The following is a 20,961-nucleotide window of genomic DNA, read 5'->3' on the forward strand; positions in this document are numbered from 1 at the left end:
GAGTGTGGGGTGTCCTTCCTTTGGGGCTCCTGGCAATGATCTGCTTAAGGAACACAGGGCATATCTTGGAAAGAACATGTGGATAGAGAAATGTATCTATCTCAGGAGCTGACAGGGAAGCTGGAGTTTTTAGGGAAAGGTTCCTCTCCAGCACTGGTGGGAATGTATTTTATTACAGGCAAGGATTGCTTGGTGGCTGGCCAGCAAGTCCACTTTCCCTTGGGACACTGCTCACTTAAATGGCACAAATGTGGAGAAGAGATTATAGACTAGCCATGGTGAAGCCTTTATAACCCAAAAGAGAGTTCATATTCTGATTTATTCATTTGCCAAGTCACTGAGGCAGCCAGAACCAAGGCCCCATGGGCTCTGTTTGGATCCCATGCTCATGAGGGCACTAATAATAATCAGTGATCCTGACCAGCCTCACCTGGGGGCTGCACCCACACCCTGCCTTGCCTCTAGTCCTGCCTTTTCTCCATAGAGCTGCCTGCTGGGGTGCTGATATTCTGCCTTGCTGGCCTGGGGAGCTCCTGCTGCTCCAGCTCCCTGACCTGTGGACAAGCTGCTGCTGGAGTCAAGCATTCCCCTATGCACAGGTAAGTGGTGCATGCAGCTCTGTAGAGGATCCTGTCCTCTGAGCTGGGGAGGTGTCCAACCTGCAATTCCAGTGTCACATTTTTCTCTGTCTTGGGCTTTAACTAAACCAGGTTGGTTTTAGCAATGCTTTGTGTGTCCTCAGATTCAAGGTTTGCATATTTCTTGCTTTGTTTAGCCTTCACTAGAATTGTAAGTGGTTGTTCCTGATTTACCTCTACCTCCTCCAAGCACTACTTTCTGGAGCTGAATTCAGAGCCCATGGTTCAGACTCCAAAACACACCTAGCCTGTTTTTGGAGGTGGTTCCTTGCCTTCTAATTGTCTGTAGCTAAAGAAGCATTGAATTCCATCTTTGCCTGATGGAAGGTGACTCTGATGTCTGCCAGGGTTGGGAAGACTTTTCCCTCTGTGTATTGTCATCTCTTCCAAGTTTCTGAAGTGCTACTTCTGTGACACATACCATGTGGTGGCAGTAGTGCAGGACAGACTCTAAATGCTCATCCTTCCCCACGGCTGATAAAAGGAGAGGAGCTTGTCCAAGACGGCTTAAACAGTCTAAAAAGCAAATGGAAACAAAAGCTGTTAACAAATCCACCAGAGTACTGTGAGCACAGTGACAGCTGGTGCAGCATGGGTGTCTCTGGGAAAGCCCTCTCCTGAAAATCTTAATGCTCAACAGTCCTTGCCTAGAAGGATCTTCAAGATGAAATTGAGCTGCAGCTGCAGTAAATGACTGCTTAGGGCTGAGTGAGGTGTCCTACAGAGAGCTGAACCAGCACCCTGAAATTTAGGATTATTTGGAACATCTGGGAGTGGAGGAAAAGAGGGGGAAGCAAATTCTGCTCTTCTCTGGCATCATCTCCTTTACCATCACAGGCATGTGGGTTTTCCCACACTGCTTCTGAGCAGAGTGTTTTCTGCTGCTGGCCCTCCCACACTGCTGTTCCCACCATGGTATCTTACTAGAACCACTGAATCTGAGAGTATTAATGGGAAACCCTTCCTCCTCTCCTTTCAAGTTACCACACATTGTACCTCCGTGGGTGGCGTGGGTATTTTGAGGGATTTTTTTCCACTCAAGCTTCTTCATTAGTGATCTGAAGTGACAGTAGATATGTATTAGGAGATTGGGAAATGTCTGAAGGCTGGAATAGTCCTAAAATCTCTTTTGTAATCTGTCCCTGTTAACTTCAGTACCAGAATACTGGTCTGCTGCTGCTTGTGGTGGAGCCACAGGTACTGTGTGCTCCTTTCCCATGGATAGGACTGTAGCCTTTCTTCTTCTACAGTAACTCCTGTATAAAAATGTGGTTTTTGTTGATAGAGTTGATAGTGGAGCCCTGGAAAATGTTAAAAATAGTCTTTGAAAATATTAGGCTTTGTGTTTTCTCAGATCACTGCACCTGCGTAAGCAGTATTATAAAAGATATAATTGTTAGATGTGGTGATTGTTTAGTAATTAAATATAATTATTATATAACCACAAGAAGAATCATGAGAAACTGTGTTGGAAATTTAAAGGGGGCAATGTTTAGCTGAAATCTGTGCATACAATAGAACAATATAAGTTTAATAATTAACATGAAAGTTATGTAATGATAGAGTATAAAACACATTCACCTCGAATGTATGGTCGGAATCAGATTTGGGTGGAAACCACCCCGATTCCCAGAGCTCTTCAATAAAAAGCACCGCATATAATCGCTTATGTGATTATGTGGTTTTGAACGCTAACAGAGTGACAAAACTATTTTTTGGTTTTTTAAAAAAGAAAAAAGCTTAAAAGTTTTGGGGTTTTTTTAATTAAGTAAAAAACACCTCAAAACCTAAAAAAATTTACTTAAAACTTAGATAGCCAATTAAACAAAAGCTAAAAAGTCTCACCTAAGCAATTTACTAGAAAAAAGAGAACAAAGAAACTAATTGCTTTTGTAGAGTGCTTTACCAAGAGCAAATATCTCTTGCATCTAACTCAGTTTTTCTTTGTAAAAAGTTTTATTATGTTGCCTTTTAATAAAACTTTTCTGTTTCTAACACTACCACAAAAGCCACCCTACTAATTTTATGCCTTCTAAAGTAGCTAAGCTATCTTAAATGTAATATTAATTTCCAAGAGCTTATAAGACCTAGCTCAACAAAATCATATATCATCCTGTACCCCAGTTCCTTTTGTCCATGGGATGTGGAACTGTGAAACATCAGTTTGGAACTGTGATTATTCTTTTCATCCTCTTGCTCTAAGCAAACTTCTATTGTGTCTATATCCTAGCATGAATTAAATCTGAGGCTGGTCAGTAGTCATCAGATACTGATGCTTATTTACTTTGATTCAGGGTTACTGCACCATGTGCTAGTTAACTTCATATTTGTGGACCTTCCTTTTCCTGATCTCAACTCCCTCCACTCTTATTTCTTGGAAAGGGCTCTGCCTTTTCCAGGCAGTCTGCCCACTAGTACATTGCCTAATGTGTCCCAAATCTTGTCAACATTCCCCCTCTCCTGCTGTGGAAGGAGTCCCAAAGGCCAGATCGCAGCTGGCATGCACCAGCAGGCAAACCCCAGCACCAGGCACCTGCCAAGTTCCTTCCAACTCCGCCAAAGGTTCGTCTCACTCTTCCAGCATTTGTTTGCCCACCGCCCTGGAAGAAAGAACAGTTCATTGGCAAAACTGGGAGGGCTGCTTGGCATGGTTGCTAAGTCTCCATTATCATCTGAAGTTGATATGGCTGAAACATAGGTCAGCAATCAGAGAGGGAGCACAGGGCATCCAGCTCACAGACCGAGGGCAATACAAACTTCTAGAGCCATCTGTGGACTTCTGTTTGATGACAAAGGCCTGCTTTCAAGGAAGGGAGACCCACTTGGTGTCCCCATGAATTGCTAGTTTGGTCTTACTTCTAAGACCTCCCAGAGTAGCTGATGACTGTTTCAGTCAGTGTGGGCAGACCTCTGACTTCACCTGCCCACAGCAACCTGTGACTCCAGAGTTGCTGGGGCTCTGCCTTCAAGGCCACTTAGCTCCCACCTTAAGCAGTTTGTATGAGCTATTTATTTATTTATTTACCTCTTTAAATGTAAAATGAGATTTGTTATCTTTGCCTGTACTGCCTCTGTACTTTATTCATGGAAGGATCTGTTTCAGAGACTGAAGAGTTCTTCACTGACCCATTGCTTCCCAAACATCTCCCTCATTAAGAATACCCTTCTTTCCTACATGTGCAGCTACCAAATTCTTTTCTCTTGCCTCTGCCTTCCACTCCTCTGTCCATCTGCCTTTCTGTCACAGACAAATTGTCAGAACACAGGCAGTCACTCACCCATCTCGTTCTAATTCTTCTGCCAGAAGAATTACATCAGTTAGTACTCAGATCAATTTGGGCTTCATCTGACTATCAAATGGTTTTAGGGTTCTTGTTTCATAAAATCCTGAAAACTATTTTCCATCTCTGAAGGCAGCTTGCCTCTGGCAGTCCTAATGCCTGTAAGCAGAAGCTCCTGGCCCAGTCCCTCTGCCCTACACCAGCCCAGGTGCACAAGGACAGCCCTGCACACAACATTTTCCTTGCTTGTAGACACCACTATCTATTCTTACCAAGAACATGTCTTGCCATCTCACTGTAAGGAATGTTCTGCTCCCAACAATCCCTGTGCTTGGGCATTCTCAAAATTCATTCTGAAGCTCCCCAAGGATTCTTCTTTCCCTTTGTGCAGCTGCACATCTGTTCTTTGCACACAATGCTTTCTCCTGCATCCAGCCCTGGGAGAGGCTGCTCTCCCATCTAAATATGATCTATTTCTCTCATCTGACCTTCAGGCTCTCTTTCTTAGCTCTGAGTCTCCCCCGTTCTGTAGTCTGTAAAATCTGGTGCTAATTTTTGATACCTTTGCTTTTCTGTCTGGCAGTTCTCCAAGCCCTAAACTGTTCAGGCCACCTGAGCAGAACTGCCTCTGTATAAGCAACCAACTGATGGCCTTTGTCCATCTTTGCACTGTTTGTCACTCCTCATCATATGCAAATGTCACTCCTTGCCAAATGCCCCTCCCTTGCCTTTGCTTGTGCTCCCTGGGAATTACCACTGGTACTGTTGGGAATGAGGATATTTCCATCTGCAACTGTATCCTGTTGAGAGTTGCAGATTTCAAAAGCCAAGTGACTTTGGCTATTTTAATTCTGAAGCTCACTCTCTGTAATACAGGCAGCCAAGGGGGGAAAAAACCAAACCTCAGCACCTCAAAATACAAAGCAAGGGTGCTTTTTTAGGTGAGTCAAACAATATGGCTTTGAGCATTGGGTCCTATTTCAGTCTTTAAAGAGGGTGCTGGCTGCCATCAGCAATAAGCACAAACTGTGGTTTATGTAATTCCATTGTCTGTGGTTTAAAACTGATGCCTTCAGGAATGGTGAATATACTCATTAGCTCCTTTTGCTGCCTGGCATGCTGATCCTCTCTCTTAGCTCCCCAAATACCCCAGAGGCAGAGCTTCTGGGTGTCTTTTTTATTAGCCTTGCCCTAAGAGCAGATGTAGCAGCCTCCTGCTCAGGGATCCAGCTGTGGGTGACCTCTCCTGTTGTAGAACCCCACAGGGCCTAAAAAAATGAAGATGCTAAATGTCTCTTTGGGTACAGTGAGAGAGAAACCAGCAGCTGGTACTTAAAGAAAAATAAATGAGTGGCTCTCTTCATACCTTGCCAACTCAGTTGTAACTGAGTGGTATCCAGAAATCTCTTCTTGGGTTTGGATGGGGCTGGCCCAGATTAAAGAATTTAGGTGAAAATGGGCTTGCTAAAAGTGATCTGAAATGAGGCCAGGCTGATGCTTTCTGGCAAAGTATCAGAGAGTTGAGGAAGTATCTGGAACCTTCTTCCATGTCTTAAGAGGTTTGAACTCTTAATGTGAAAATGAGACTCTGCTCAGCTTCTGGGTATCCTGAGAGAATGATAACCATAATGGTTTTTCCAGAAACTTTCTCTGAGCAAAACTGTTCATCCTTCTCAGCAGGTCAGATAGTTACATATTAAGCATTTAGCTTCTGGGTAGCCTTGAAAGCCATGTGGGAATTACAACCAGGCCAGAACACAGCTGCTTTCCTGCTGAGACAGCACGAGGAGGGAGTGGTACCCAGTGCTCTGCAACAAATCCAGCAAGCATAAAGGTAGGATCTGCTGGGTGTGGAGCTCTCTGAAAAAAATCTGTCTTTAAAAAGCCAAAAGAGTGATATTGAGAGAGGCTTTTCCTCTGTGCCTAACCACAGTAGCTGTCAGCAGGAGCTTTCTGGCTGGCAGTTCCCAAATCCTCCTTGGCTTGGCAGTGGATCCCAGCCATGATGCACCATGAGCTCTGGGGCTCGCTGAAGGCAGAAGGGTGGCTAACATCTCACTTTTTTATGCAACATTCAAAGCCCCCTTTTTCCCTTGTCAGCTGCTCCCAGCGGGACCTACACAGGTCCTTGGCCCCCTCACCATGCTATGGGTGCTCCAGAAATCTGCACTCATGTCTGACATGCCAAGGAATGCTTATCTTTCCTTGGACACAGCTCAGCTCCTTGCCTGCTGGCTGAGTGTAGGCTGTGTATGGTATTGGTTACATCTCAGCTGAAGCAGCTGAACTCTTGCCTTTGCAAGCTTTCATAACTGATGCCACAGCATATTTCACCCTTGACCATTGTAACACTGCTTGGCCCCTGCATCATTAAATATCCAAATTCCTTACAGACAGCTTCCCCAGGACATTTCCCCTGTCTGACTGAGAGGTCCTCACAGGCTGTCCCATCTGATGGCAGAAGCTTCCTGCCTTGGCTATCATCACAGGGTAATTTGAGACACCAAATAAGTTTTGAGCAAGCTTCACCACCTCAATCTGCAGTACTTGGTACAGCTTGACAAAAATTGTACAGGCCATGCAAACAGCTGTCATTTGCACGGGGGACTCCCAGGTTTGGTCCACTTTAGCTTCTTGTTTGCTTCTTGTTCAACCCAAATTGAGACAAAGGGAGTCTGGTAACATTTAAAATGTTCCAACTTACAAAGCCATCTTCAGGGGTTTTTTTTCCTTTTTTTGTTGGTTTTTGTGTGTGTGCATGAGACTCAAATCCTTCATGAGTACTCTGCACAGAGACTCTTGCTCCTATTTGTGCTGCTTCCCATAGTTAAGACAGTCTCAGATGGGTTACCTGGGGGTTTCCCCACTATGTGGAGGTTCTATGAATGTTACATTGCTTTGTCCCTCTCTTGAGTGCCAGGGATGGTGATTTTCACCTTGGGGACAGAGCAGGTCAGCATGTATCACTCCATTATCCATCTAAACAACACACCAAGCAGGCAGCACTCCCAAGTGTGTGCATACACACATGTGGATATCATCCAGGGATAACCCCTTCCCCCCAACCCCTTTGGCTTGGCACTCCTGTAAAAGCAGCTGGAAATACACTGGTGCTAAGAAAACTGCCACAGATACAGTACCAGGATCTCAGGGTTCTGTGCCTTGGCTATAAAGTCAACGTTGATACCGCCAATCACCACCTTTAAGAGGGAAGAAAGAGGTTAAAAGTGGTTGGAAGGACTTCAGGAAAAAGTCTCCAAATCTTCTTTGCTTTGCCTAGTCACTTTTCCCACCCTCTTGAAAGCTCTCTCATTTACAGTGTAAGGCCAAGTGCTTCTTTTGAATACTTAGATGCAGCTTTGTACAATCCTAATCAGAAAGAATCAAAACCTCTTCTCTTTGTTGCTTTCTGAATTATGCCTGCTGACAGCCAGGCCCAGCGTGGCAGGTGGGATGTTGCAGTGGACACACAGGGATGCTGATGGTTTCCCTGTGTGATATACCAGGCCTCAGAAACATTCAAGCACTGGTGTGCAAAAAAGCAAAGAAAATGGGAAAAAGTGGGCAGGAAAATGCAGTAATTTCTTGCAAGCTCCCAGGAGAAATTGCCATACCCAGTGACACTTTACAGATCACTTCTTTTATTGTCCGACAAAGCCAGAATAAGCAGTTTAGCTACACAAACAGGAAGTTTCCAGATTCTTTGGGGACATACAGATGTTTTTTCTCATCAAATACTGGGTTATTGCCTCTGGAGTCACTGCCCTCTTTTATGTTGACAAATCTTACTGCAAATGGGTTTTAGAAAATTTTTCATGTCTAAAGACCACCTAAAGGAGATTTCCTGCAAGTTACATGGCACAGACAAAATCCAAGAGAGTGAGTAGAGTATGAGGGTTATAGTAGATCTTGTTTGGCATGTGCTGTAACTCTTGTGATTTTGTCAATCATGAGCAAGAGGCCAACAAAAAGAGATATTTATGGCTCAGCAGCTCAAAATATCTCTCCCCACCCTCTTCCAGGTCTATTCCTGTAGTCACAAGTTCCCTGGTACTAAGAGCTGTAGAGATGAAGCTGTACATAAGGGCTCAGCAAAAGGTGAAAAGGTGATTCAAGTTTTAATGGCCTTGATGGTCTAAGACTTAATGAGATCAAGCCATTGTCAGTGTCTATTCTTTGTAAATGTGGATAAGGGGAAGAGGAGAAGACACTTATCTTTCAAGAATAACAAGGGAAACTAAAGGGAGAATGTCTGACAGCGTGAGGGAGAATGATTGTCCCTGGCTGAGTCATCTTTTACTTTTGGGAACAGATAAAAATTTATCTCGTGCTGTCAGCAGAGAGGCATCATGTGGAGGCCAGCAGAGGACTCACTGGTTGGGGTGCAGTCATGTCCTTTTGCCCAGGCTGGCTCCTCTTCCTTCTGGCTTTCTGCAGTTTGCTGAGGGCCACTGCAATGCAGCTGCCCACTCTGGCATTGTTCTGGATCAGTGCAAGGTCTGTTGAGTGTTTCTTGAGGAAAATTAAAAATACCTGTGAGTCTGACCTGTTAGAAGCTTAAGCAGGAAATACATTCTGGGACTGTAGGCTTGATCCCCCATACCATAACCCTTTGAGGACAAGTATAGTGGGTAACAATGCTGCATGAAAACCCAGATTTTTCTTTTTCTTTTTTTTTTTTAATTCACCTTCTTCCTCCCAGTGTCCACAGAGAGGAAGCCTGACTTTGATAGGTGGGGAATAGAAGCAAAGACTTCACAGAGAGAAGAGAAGGTGAAGTACTTAAATTACAGCAGAGAGCCTAAAAACCTTAGAGGATCTTGGTCATCTTTTCCAGAAAGAGATACCTACTGAGATTTTGCCAAGTCACTATAAGCAATTTTTTTTAGCAAATTGCACTGGGAGCAGAGTATCAGAGTCTTTGAAAGCCCTACTTTGTGGCTGCATATTTTTACTTCCAAAAATGCCTTTGCCATTCTGCCCTGATTGATCAGGTCTCCTAGAGGGCTGGCAGCAGGGCCTGGATGTGAATCTGGCTCTCCCAGATCCTACACTGGCATCCCAGCCAGTATCTCTGCTTTCTCTTGGCTGTGCAGTAGGATTCCTGCTCACCCAGGGCTGTTTGTCCTCCAATTCCCTCCTTCTCTGCACCCCCAGGGAAGGTTGGATAAGGCAGCACTGTGTGGATAATGTACAGCACTGTGCTCTGGGAAGCCCAAGGACCTTCCAGTGTGCAACCCCAGCACAGACAACAGCATCCAGAGATTCCATCACAGAGTAGGCAAGCTCCAGGGCCAGATCTGAGGGATTTCCTTGGGCTCTGGACCAGCTGCCATCTGTGCTGCCCTCCAGTTTTTAATGTAAAAGGGGATGAAGGCAGTAAGGATGTGCCTGAAAAATCAGGATGCAGGTGCTAAACTCTCATCTGTTTGCAGACACTGAAGTGTTTGCTCCTTGCTAGGCCATCAATAAAGTGACAGTGTTTCCTACCAGGCATTATCAGAAGAGATAGAAAATACACTAGAGTGCTTTCTTTTTTCCCCCATTTAGTAAGAGGATACTAGAGTCCAGCGATTTCCCATCAGTTAATTCTGTGAGCTTCTGTAACAAAAAGGGGGTCACATCTTTGCCTGTGATTCCTTTGGACCTGCAAGTATAAAGAAAATGCCCACAGATGAGCTGAAATGGCATCAGAGGAGCAGCACTGTTGCCAGCAGATACTTTAACTCCATAACCACATACCATAACAAGTCCTGTAAAAAAGCTTTGGGCTAGCTAAAGGTACAGTTGAAAATAAGTTCTGGATTCACCCATGCGCAAGGTTAAGCTGTGCTACAGCTCCTGCAGCAGTGTCCCTGGATTTGTTTACTCCCCCAAGCCCATGGGCTGAGCAAAGGCAAAGGCTTAGGTTGCTTCTCACCTGGCTTGGCTGAGAGCTTGCTGGATGGCCTCTTCGATGGCCTGGCCCTGGGCAGCTCGCTCCTGGGGACAGGGCACTGCTATCAGCACCCCACTGCTCAGGCCCAGCCCCAGAGCACTGTCTGCGAGAGGATGGGAATATTGTTAGTGGCATTCCTTGGAGGGAGAAGTCAGGTGCTCAAGGAAAAGGACAGAGGAGAGTGGGCACAAGGTGGAGGAAGCCTCAGAGCTCAAGCTCCAGTTCTTAGCTGACCCAAGATCAGGATCTTTTCCAACCAATTCACATCTGCCTATTTCTTTTGAGTCTGTCTGCACAGTAAAAGGGGAAAAGGCTTTTTTTTTTTTCTTTTTTAAACTGATTCCCCTTCTAAAGGCCCAGAAGTTGGTTTTGGTTTTGTCCATATATTATTACATGCTGCCTCCACTTCACCAGGTGGAATAAAACACAAATGAGCATGCCAAGCTGGCTGCAGCTGGCTTGCAGTTTCACTTGCTATAAAGACTGGACTTCCCTGCTGCTGTAATTTCAAAGCACTTTTGATGCAGGAATGGGGGAGGTGGGATGACACCATTTTTCAGAGCAAATTTTTCTGCAGACTTAAAGAAAGTGCCTCATCCAGGGTAATTCTTGTGTCCCTCCTTTCCAGGACCTTACATGGGACTTTGCCATCTGAAACACACCAATGAGTTTAGCTGCCTCCTCTTCATCCTGGACGTGGTATGGTGCTTGGAAGCCACTCTGGCGTGAGAAGAAGGCTGGGAACTCTCTTGATTCTCCAAAGTCAGCCACGCATACACCCTGGGTCTCCTGCAGCAGTGCAGGTGAGAAAAACAGGTGATCAGTGGAGGGAAACTGAAGAATGGGACTTTTTCCTTCTACCCAGAAAGAAACTGCCTTCCTTTGGCCCAGGTTGTGGCCATTTTTGTACATCCCATTCTATTCTATCCTCCCACCAAGAGCCAGACATGGTAAGTGGCTAGATCAGATCTGGCTCACTGAGGCAGAGGAGGCATGTGCATCCTTTGTGTGTGCTTGGAGCTGATCCAAAGCCATGCAGCTGTCATTGGCACCATCCTGAGTGCAAGACAACACCCTGGGACCTGAAGACACGTCGTGAACTGACAGGATATAAATGAGCTCTGCTTACTATTGAGAAATATCAATGTTGGCTGTCATCAAGAATGCTGGCCCTGGTGGTTTCCAACATGCCAAACCTTAAAAGGTGACTGCTGAAAATCATCTGATTCCCTTTTTAATTCTGAATTGAATTTAGTGTTTGATGGATCTAGCTTTCCTGATCCATCAGTTTCTGGGAGCATCATCCCGGAAAAGCAAACCTAATGCCAAAGCAAAAGGACATGGATAGCACTACCTTTGACCTCAGCTGGAGCAGCTGCTGGAACAGCCCCTTGGACATGGATGGATTTATGTTAGGGAGCAGCCAAGTGCTTGTACAGCCCCAGGATTACAGAACAGTAATATGGTTTCACATCCTCTCAGTAGCAATTTCTGAAAATCTTTGGCTTAGGACCCATCTCAATGCCACTGTGCACAAAGAACATTATCTGCTTTGACACCACAGCCCATGCTACCTACCAGATATTCCAGTGTCCTGCCAATATCAAGGATAGACTTGGCTCCTGCAGATACAACAGCCACTGGTGTTCGTCCTAGCTCTGTCAAGTCAGCACTCACATCCAGAGCTGCCAAGGGACAAGCAGCACTGAGTTGGTGACTGTGTTGTACTCCAAGCTGGTGAGCTCTGACCTCCTAAAAAGCCACATATGCCCAGGATGCCACTGCCTGACTTTAAAACTGCTTCGATCCACAAGCAAATATTAAAGATTTAGCTCATGACTTTAGGTGTTGAGATTGAAAGAGGTACTGACAAAAAGAAGGCACATGACTAAGGGCAGAGGTGCAGCCTTGTACTCCATCTCTTGGCTCTTTGATCACATTGGTAAAACACATGCAAAAATTTGGTAGAAAAGAAAGGAAAAGGTGTTGCACAGCAAGGATAAGATTCAAGGAGATGCAATACCATTGAAGTAGATTTTGAGTTTGGAACTGACAATAATTGCAAAAAAAAAAAAGAAAGTAGCACAGGAGAACCTCAGGAAACTCCCTGGTCTGGAATTTATATCACATCTAAAGGGATGGCATACAACAAGGCACTGCACTTGGGCTGTGCTGCAAATATATATGGCTGAGAAGAGAGAAAGCACCTAAAGGCCACAAACTGTACAGCCAAGACTGGGCCATCTTCCAGAGAGGAGAACACACCTCTAACACAGAGCACACTCTTTTGTGGCAAGGCTCTTCTTCTCCTCAGCTGAGAGAGCTGATAACAGCACTGTGCTTGGCACCCAGTATCAGGTTATCCAGACGTTACAAAGAGGCAGAGGTGCAGTCAGCTCCTGTTGCACCAAACAATATCAATATAACCCCGTGTGAGCAAAGGATAAAGAGAAACTTCCACTCCCTTAACAACTGTGCAGGGCTCAAGAGGAATATTTGGAAGCTTCTGGAAAGGGGACATTAGGGAGAAAGCAACTCTATTTGGATCAAGAAGAATGTTAACTATTCTTCTGAACAGACAGTTGCTGTAGGACAGGCTGGGAAAAAGGAAAAAGAAGGAATTGAATGAAACTGTAGCAACAGAGTGAAAAGTAGAATGCATTGATGTTCTTACTGTTCTCCCCATGCCGATGGACACCTCCTATGCCACCTGTGACAAACACAGGGATCCCAGCTTTGTGTGCCACAATCATTGTTCCAGACACGGTAGTGCCACCGGACAAGCCCTGTCAGGGAACAACCAGTCACAGTCAGCACCCAGGGTGACATGGAGGAGCAGCCACAGCTGTGGTCTGTGAGCAGCTCAGCAGTGAAATTCTAACACAAATACTCTTTTAGCCCAAAGGCAGAGTAATTCCCTTAGGAGCTGGACTCTATAATCCTTGTTCATCCCTTCCGACTCAGAATATTCTGTGAATCATCTGTTGTCCCTGCTATATAAGCTGTTCTTGCCCTGATAGCAGAGGCCTTTGCTGTCCAGAGTGTTCCACAGGCAGCTAGTGGCACCTTTAGCTGCCACTTTAAGCCCGGGATGGCCTAAGTGTCACATAGTTTACATGCAATGAGAGAATGTCCTATCAAGCCAATAAGAATATTCTTAGCCAAGTGCCCATGGCTTGCCAGCACAACCAGAATGACTTTTCAGGAGCCCTATTTAATGTGTGTTATTCCCTTACCCTGCTGGAGATTTTGAGTCTAGTAAGGGCCACTTTTGTGTTTATCATAGGATACCACTTCCCATGATATTTTTGAGAGGTTTCAAAGCCACCTGGCATGAAGCTGGAGAGCACTATACTGTTGCTAGAAAAGCAGCTATACTTTACTAGGAAAGACCACACTAGGAAGTTTGCACACCATACCTGGCTGAGGACGAAAGGAAAATCTCTGCGAGACACTTTAACTGCGTTTTTACTGCTTGCCAAGAACTCCAGTTCCTCATCTGTGAGTCCCACATGGATTTGGCCCCTTAAAATACCTACAGTGGCTGGCACTGCTCCATTTGCTCTTACAATTTCTTCCACCTCTCTGGCCATGCTGAAATAAGACAAACAAGACAATAATCACAAAATTATGGATGGAAACAATCAGGCAAGAAAACTGTCATGTTTGATGGCCATCATTCACAGTTCTACAGTTCTTGTGGTTTCAGCTACATCCTGTTCTTCTTGTATCTGCCTCATGGCAGAAATCTTTGCCCTTGAACTTGCAGAAGTGAAGAGCTCCCATTTTCAAGGATGGCCATGTCCAAGCTCTGTGCTTCATTTTTGAGAAAAATCATTTGGTTTAAAAGCAAATCTCGTTGTACAATATACTACTGAAAATACAGATCTTCTCAAAATAGGACTTTTCTTTAACTTTTACCTGTTATTTCTCTGACATAATAGACCTTCACAGAAACCCCAGGTAGTTCAAGTCCTGCTCAAATGACCAGGATATATTTTTCATAATACAGTCAGTGAGATACAGAGTAACAATGGTGCCAAAAACCTGCTGCCTTAGGGTACTCCAGGACTGCAGACTAAGCCTAAGTTTAGCAGATTTTGTACTTGATCATTAATACAGTATCTTTTTTAGGAGCAGCTTCTTCTCCCTTTCTGAGCTATCTGGACATATGCTTGGCAATCTTTAACTACTGAACCTCCTCTTCTCAAAAATCGAGATTTTAGAGCTTCATTTTAAGAGAGAATGCCAGGCAGAATAATGGCCAGGTAAAAAGCAAGATGGAAAATCAATACCAAAACCTTTCTGTGCTTTCTGGAAGCAAGGATGGAGGGGAGAGTGCAACGATTTCTGGAACTGTAACTCAATGAAACGAGAGTCTACTGAAAATTGATAAATAAAGAGTAGAGGTGGGGGGTTCCATGCAGGGTGCAGAAGACAGTGAGAAGGGACCAGGAGCTCTCGCAGTAGCTGCTCTGAGTGGGCTAAGGAACAGATTTCATTATTGTGTTTCAATCCTTTTTGCATTACAAAAGACACAGGAAAAGAAACTGCAGAGTGTTTTCAATGTCTGTACAAACTAGCAGCTGAAAAGCTGATAGCTCTCTTTTAGAGCAAGTGGTGACATTATCTGCTGCTTTATTTTAAAGGAAGCCAGAAATTTAAGGTGTTCGATAAGGAGATAACTAAGCTCTCCGTATTTGTCCTTAAAAGTCCAAATACAATTGTTTTACACTTGAGCTCACAGCCTGCATGCCTAACAACCTGACATTTCCATTTGCTCTTGGAACAGCTTTGCCTTGACCAAGAACAAAGATACCAATCCAGTAATTATGTGCTTCATTCTTACAACTTCACTGAATGAGGAACATCAACATCCACCACCTCAAATTCAGGGGGTAAGCCATGCCATGTGTAATGATGGTGCTTTCCAAGGCTACCACGGGTCTGCCCTCCGCCAGTGCTTCCTGTACAGAGGGATGAATCCTGACATAACCACCTGGGGAAAAACACAGAAGAGTGAGTTATTTGTGTGGGTATTTGCAGTAACTACTGAGCTGTTTTATAAAAAGCAAATTGTCGTCATCACAACAAATTTATCCCTCTCTTCAGTTGTTCTTTGGGGTGAATTTGCAAATAACTTCAAGAAGACTAGAGCTGTGTTTTATGTAAGTGAAATGTGTGCAAAACATCTCTACTGTTAATATGAATTATAATCCTCATCACCATCACTGAAGGATCCTCTGCCACCATTTTTGAGTTCTATGGTTACTGTTATTCCACTTGAACATTATTGCGAACAAACTGAGCCCTGCAACCACGCCTAAAGATGGAAATATGTTTTAGAAAAGTGGAAGCACCAAGGATACCATAGGAACTCAGTGCACTACTCACCATGCAGAAGTCTTCTCACCTGGGTGGCCCCATGTGCCATGGAGGACACCTGTCTTCCCAGGCTGAGGGTTATCTTCCTAATCATCTTGTGCATTCGGATGCTCCTGAGATAACAGAGGTCAGGTGAAAAGGAAAGATGTAATTTAGCAATGATGTGACCCTAAGAAGCTAAACATATCAGTTCTTGCCTTGACTTTGGAAGGTAGATGTCCCTTTGCCTAAGAGATGGCCTGGAACCTCCTGGTGTTTCGAGCATGAGCCAGAGTGGCAAAACACAATGTTAAGCTGCAGAAATGGAGTTAGAAGGGGTCACCTGGCCCATTAATGCTGGGCTGAAATCGTGGTGGAGCAGAGGAAAGGATGAGGACTGACAAACTAGGGAGAATTCTGAAGCAGAAAACCTTTTAAATTCCAACGTGACCTGCTGACATAGATGTCAGGCCCAGGCACTGCCACCTCCAACGTGAAAGGTAACAAGGAGTAATCTACAAGGCAGAATAGTGCTATAGGGATAGGAACCTGTTTTCTGCCAATGTCTAGGAGAAAATAAGGGGCTCAAAAAGGAGCTGAGAACTGACAAACCAGACTGGAACTGCGAGGAAGAGAGAGCAGCTTTCCCTAGAGCTGGGAGTGCTTTATGCAGGCTCATGTTACATCATCCTTTTTAGCACAGTGCCTTGGAAGCAGAGTGGCAATTCAGCCCCAGCAACAAACTCCAGAACTCCTCTGGTCTCTTAGCAACTCCTTTTCACTCTAATTAAATTCATTCCCAAACAGAGAAGGAGGGGGAGAGAGCTGTAAATGTTAAGAGAGTGGTCTGGTCTGGGCCTCAGGGCAGTTTCACTCAATGCCTGGCTGCTTCACATGCTTTTCCTGGGCTTTTGGCCATATCCCTCCAGTCTCCCTGTTCCTCACCCCTTCACTAGGAGAAAAGGATTCTTCAGTCCTTTGTGCCTATTGTTAATTCAGATGGCAAATTAATTAAAAAACAGTACTGTGTTCATGTTACAGTTAGCAGAACATGGCTCTGCTCTCAGTACAGTGTGTGGCACTTCAGCTATATAGAAAATTCTTATACCCAGGGAGAGTATATTTGCCCAGATCTAAAGACTTCAACTACCCAGGACAGATTGGGCTGTGCTATTTAAGAAATGTGGGACTGGATCAACTAGACACAATACACACCTGACTGAAACACTAAGATTTTCCACTTTCCAAATCCTTTTTGTGCTAAGCTCAGCAGCTTGAGCTGTTCATGGGTTCATGCAAATGTTCTGGTATGGCTGTGTGTGTGCCTACACACCCCTCACTCTCTGGGGCAAAGTCAGCTTCAGAATGAATTCATTAAGCCAACAGGGCTACGCCAGGGATCGGCTGAGCTGCTCGAGTTGTGCTCTGAATTTTAACAGCTCCCCAAACTCAGAAGCACAACACCAAGGAGTGCACAAGCTGTACTGGCCAGTGGATAAAAACCAGCTGGTCACCACCTGAAACCCAACAGGGCTGAGCTGATATTCACGGGAAGCTCAGCCAACATCCAGCCTGAGCTGCCTCAAAGATTTTTGAAGCTTGGCAAGTTTTGCTGCAAGACCCATACAACCTTTAGCCTTGTAACCAAACTTTGCACATTCCTCGTGCACGTTTCAGGCAGCTGGAGCAGGGACCTGCTCTCCTCCCGCCTCCCCTGTGACCCACGCTGTATCTGAGCTCATGGAGCAATGGCCTGGTGTCTCTTACCTCTGCTGTCTGTCTGTCTCATGGAGGGAGGCTGGGTGGGTACTGGAGCAGTGCCTGGGCAGCCCTGGGAGGAGGTGGAGGAGGGGGTGTGCTGGCCAGAACTCCTGGCCAAGGGAATCTATTTATGATTAACCACAGGCACAGCTGAGCTCCACAACTGCTCCCTGCCCAGGGTGCAGGGAGCTGCTTCACGGCAGGGCCAGGAAAGCTTCTGTGATTATTTTTGTTCATGCAGAGCCAGATTTTCCCCTTGCTCTTTAAAAGACTTTTCTCATTTTTCAGATTCCTTTCCTGTTAGATTTTTTTTTAAATCGGTGAATTCCTAGCTCGCTGAAACAATGCCTTTGCAGCCTGAGCCCCTTTGTGCTTATTCCTAAAAAGCAGAGGAATCACATTCGTGCCTCCCCCACAACTTTGCCAAATGCAGCTGTTAAAGCTCTTTCTTCCCAGGGCGAGAGCTCTACCCAGCTCTCAGCCTCTCCAGCAAGGAAAGCTGTAGGTCTAAAGACAGCTGTGGCCACGTTTTTTACAATGCAGATACCTGGCTACACCCAGAACATGAGTTGAGTTCACAGCAAAAACTATCATAGTCTCCTCCTATAATGACAATCCATTCTGGCAGTTCAAGGGCAGCTTTGAACAAGGACAGGGAAATTAATATTTGTCCCCTCCCCCAAAAAAAATATGATACTTTGATATCTATGCACTGGTATTGTACATGTTTCAGTTTTATATTCTGCAGAAAATATCAGAGCTGAGATTTAGACGGCCATGAAGGAACTGATTTACAGGTTAAAAGACAGACATGATTCTGTGCAGCTTCCATGCACAACATAAAACTAGCTGAAGTAAACACTAATGTATTGCTCAAGTAATCAGTGTCAGGGAACGGATTTTGCTGCAATCCATTAATCAGGAAATTGTAAAACATTGGTTGTTAAAGCAGTATTTGCACTTTACACTCGTCCCTTTCCAAAGAAATTTCTCACAACTTCTGTTTAACCCAGCAGTAAAAAATTTTGTCTTATTTTCTACATCCTTCCAGTCTCTTCAACCAAACACATCCAAGGAAACTTCAAACAAAGCTTGCTGAGTTACAAAGACAATCTGCCTCTGACTTCTGCTACTCAGTCTGGAGGGAATCTAATTGCAGGAATGATAGATTGCATCCTCAGATACCATAAATGGATGTTGAAGATTTTGTGAACAATATGTTTTTCCTGGGAGGATGGGTAGCCAGATGTACTGGAAAGAAAACGTGTAGGTAAAATAGCATTTTTTAAAAATACACACAAATTATAATGACATAGTTTTATTTTCCATTAAATCTATTTGGAAAGACTGCAGTATTGTAGGAATCTATCTGGACCATCATGTTTTTGACATACTCTCAGGCAAGATGCCTTAGTAACCAAGCTGGTCACTCAGTTTCCAATTCTCAACATCATCTCAAGGTGATCTTACATAGTGGGCACCCAAGTCCAGCCAGTCACATTAGGTAAGTCAGGGGTAAAGATGTTTTGCTTGATTTGTTATTTTTTCCTTAAATCCGGTAGAAAATCAGCCTGTTTGATTTTTAGCTCAGTTTTCCAACATGAGCCTGTGAGTCTCTGAGACAAAATGGGGCAGGTCAAGCAGGTCTCTGAGGGCACTACTGCAGTCTTGTGTGTATCCCAGCTCTGGAACTGCTCCCAGCAGGCTTCTGCAGGTGAGATATGGCTGACAACAGTGATGATGGGGTTTGGAAGCAGCCAGCAGGGGACTGGCAGGAGAGAAAGAGCTGGAGACAGGTTTGTGTGAAAGTGTGGGGCAGTGTTTAACTCACTCCCTGCCTGCTGCAGCATTAGCTGCCTTTCCAGTCCTGTCTGCCTGCCCCTGACCTGGAGCTTGCTGCTGCTACTTCCCCCTCTGGGCCTCAGAAGTAGAAGTTAATATTAAACAGGTTCCTGAGTAAAATGGGAGCGGCTGGGAACAAAGAAATTTCCATGGCAAATTCCTACTGCTCACTGGGAGCTGGGCCCTACGGCCACCCTGGCATTTTTCTTTCTGAATGATTCCTAAAGCTTACATCTCCCCTGGAACCTTTCCTCTCTCACGGGGGGGTCACTGCTGGAGGCATTCAGGAAATGGGAAACTCCACATTACTTTTGTCACTCTGTCATGTCCACCATGGGGGAGTATTTTCCTTTCCACGTGTACCTGATTTCTAAAAGTCTATTTACAGTTATTAGGCTGGGATTTACTCATTGGTGTTTCTGTGTTTTTGAAGCTTGTTTCTAGGCTGCCAATATCCAGAAGACCTCCTAGGGACATGCAGAATCATACAGAAGATATTTAACCACTTATTTTACCTTAGTGAGAACTGTGGTGCCTGGAACTCTCTTGTCAGGGCAACAATCTAACCAATATCAAAGTCTGACAAAGTCACTCTTTAGTGACTTAACCTCTGTCTTGACATCCTTCTACTTTCATCAGCAGATTTTCATGATCATTCTAATGGATCCAAAATAACTTCCCAGATTATCTTAATGGCTTAAAAGTATTTGAATTTTTTTTTCTAATATGAAGTATTTTTTCCTCCAGCTGTTTTTAACAGAATGCAAGACTGAACATACACACCTGGCGCCGTTTTTGAACTTTTATTTCAGTGCTGAACATTGCATGAAAAATGCTCTGTGATGGAATCAGGTGCAGTAAATAAGTTTCATCTTTTAGATACTAAAAGGTATTCCCAATTCTCATGGGTCAGTTTTCCATTGAACATCCAAGCTTTCTTATAACAGGGATTTGTTCAACTGAATTTATGAGCTATTTGGCATTGATCATGGTGCTGATAATATCAGGAGGGAGTCTGCTGCATAGAGAGCCTGGATCAAGGTCTTTATTTGGGTGCTCCTTGTCCTGGATGAAGGTTGGTCTTATACAATCATTCAAAGAAGTTATTCATTCCAAGATTGTTGGAGTTCATAGTTCATTCCAAGGACTAGCCTTTTTGTGTGTTTTATGCATACCTGTACCTTGCTTTGAAGCTTGTTAAAATTTACATGTATATTTCACCTCCTTTTAATTCAGAGCTCTGTTTGCCCAGGTCTGGATTCTGCATATTCCAGAAAATGCCAGCAAGCATTCCCACTGCCTCATTCCTTAGGTAGTTCAAGGACACTGAAGTCATTGTTTCAAGGAAACCTGAGGACAGATGTGCCTCCTCTCCTGTGCTCTTCCTAAAGTCCAGCATCTTAGGGACTGTCCTAGTGCCTATGTTTAGAGCACAGGCTTTATTTCAGTATTTTCTGGAGTGACTGATGGCCTGGATACGTTTGATTTATTAATATATTTTCAAGGAGTGAGGCAAAAAATATCACTAACACTGCAGTGACAGGGTTCTCCCTTCACCTTGCCCCTGCGCCCCAGCTTATCACTATCTTTTGGGAATGTGTTTAGTACTTGGCTTAAGGTTCTTGGCAGTAGGAAGCCAAGGGCACCATTTGGCTCAGGCAAACAGCAGTTTCAGAACCAGGATTTATTACAGAATCACAGAACGGTCGGGTTGGTGGGACCATCATCCGGCCCAAGCTCCCTGCTCAAGCAGGGCCGTCCTAGGGCACACAGGATTGCGTCCAGAGGGCTCTGGAATGGCTGCACTGAGGGACATACTACAGCACAAGGACGCGATGTTTCTTACCCCGTTAGCGCAGCACCGGCTGGCTCAGTGCCAACTTTTGGGCTGGGCCTTTGCGGCGCCACTGTCCCGTCCTGCTCCCGCCCCCCGCCGGCGCCACGTCGCCGTTCCGTGTCGTTCCCTCCTGGAAAAGCTCCTTTCCCACCGCCGGCCGATCCCGGCGGGGCGAGCCGGGCCCCACGCCTGAACGCGGGGCTGCGCCGGGCGCGCTCCCGACGGCGCCACAGGGGCGCGCTCGGGCTGCGCGCTCCCTACGGCCGCGCGAGGGCAGCAGTGGCGCGGCCCCACCCCCGG

The 20,961-nt window shown here is 45.1% G+C and overlaps 1 protein-coding gene and 1 long non-coding RNA gene across 2 annotated transcripts in view; one reads left to right on the forward strand and one right to left on the reverse strand.

Moving 5' to 3' along the window:
• The window catches only part of LOC129119537 (uncharacterized), a 29,287-nt gene extending 8,335 nt beyond the window's left edge, over nt 1-20,952 (reverse strand). Inside the window, exons 1-13 of the mRNA XM_054631602.2 lie at nt 20,671-20,952; nt 15,252-15,355; nt 14,742-14,856; nt 13,277-13,451; nt 12,532-12,643; nt 11,436-11,542; nt 10,520-10,646; nt 9,840-9,960; nt 9,481-9,566; nt 8,294-8,418; nt 7,060-7,119; nt 3,172-3,238; nt 1,060-1,154 (exon numbers count right to left, since the gene is read on the reverse strand). Of these exons, the coding sequence (XP_054487577.2) occupies nt 1,060-1,154; nt 3,172-3,238; nt 7,060-7,119; nt 8,294-8,418; nt 9,481-9,566; nt 9,840-9,960; nt 10,520-10,646; nt 11,436-11,542; nt 12,532-12,643; nt 13,277-13,451; nt 14,742-14,856; nt 15,252-15,345 (1,284 nt within the window). The 5' untranslated portion in view covers nt 15,346-15,355; nt 20,671-20,952. The remainder of the gene's footprint in view (nt 1-1,059; nt 1,155-3,171; nt 3,239-7,059; nt 7,120-8,293; nt 8,419-9,480; nt 9,567-9,839; nt 9,961-10,519; nt 10,647-11,435; nt 11,543-12,531; nt 12,644-13,276; nt 13,452-14,741; nt 14,857-15,251; nt 15,356-20,670) is intronic.
• LOC143694096 (uncharacterized) lies at nt 279-15,216 on the forward strand. Its single transcript, XR_013182305.1, has 3 exons — nt 279-599; nt 10,486-10,660; nt 14,650-15,216. It is a non-coding gene; the product is annotated as an uncharacterized LOC143694096 (long non-coding RNA).
• Nucleotides 20,953-20,961: the final 9 nt, after the last annotated feature.

Source organism: Agelaius phoeniceus, chromosome 5, assembly GCF_051311805.1.
Source record: "Agelaius phoeniceus isolate bAgePho1 chromosome 5, bAgePho1.hap1, whole genome shotgun sequence".
Taxonomy (NCBI): domain Eukaryota; kingdom Metazoa; phylum Chordata; class Aves; order Passeriformes; family Icteridae; genus Agelaius; species Agelaius phoeniceus.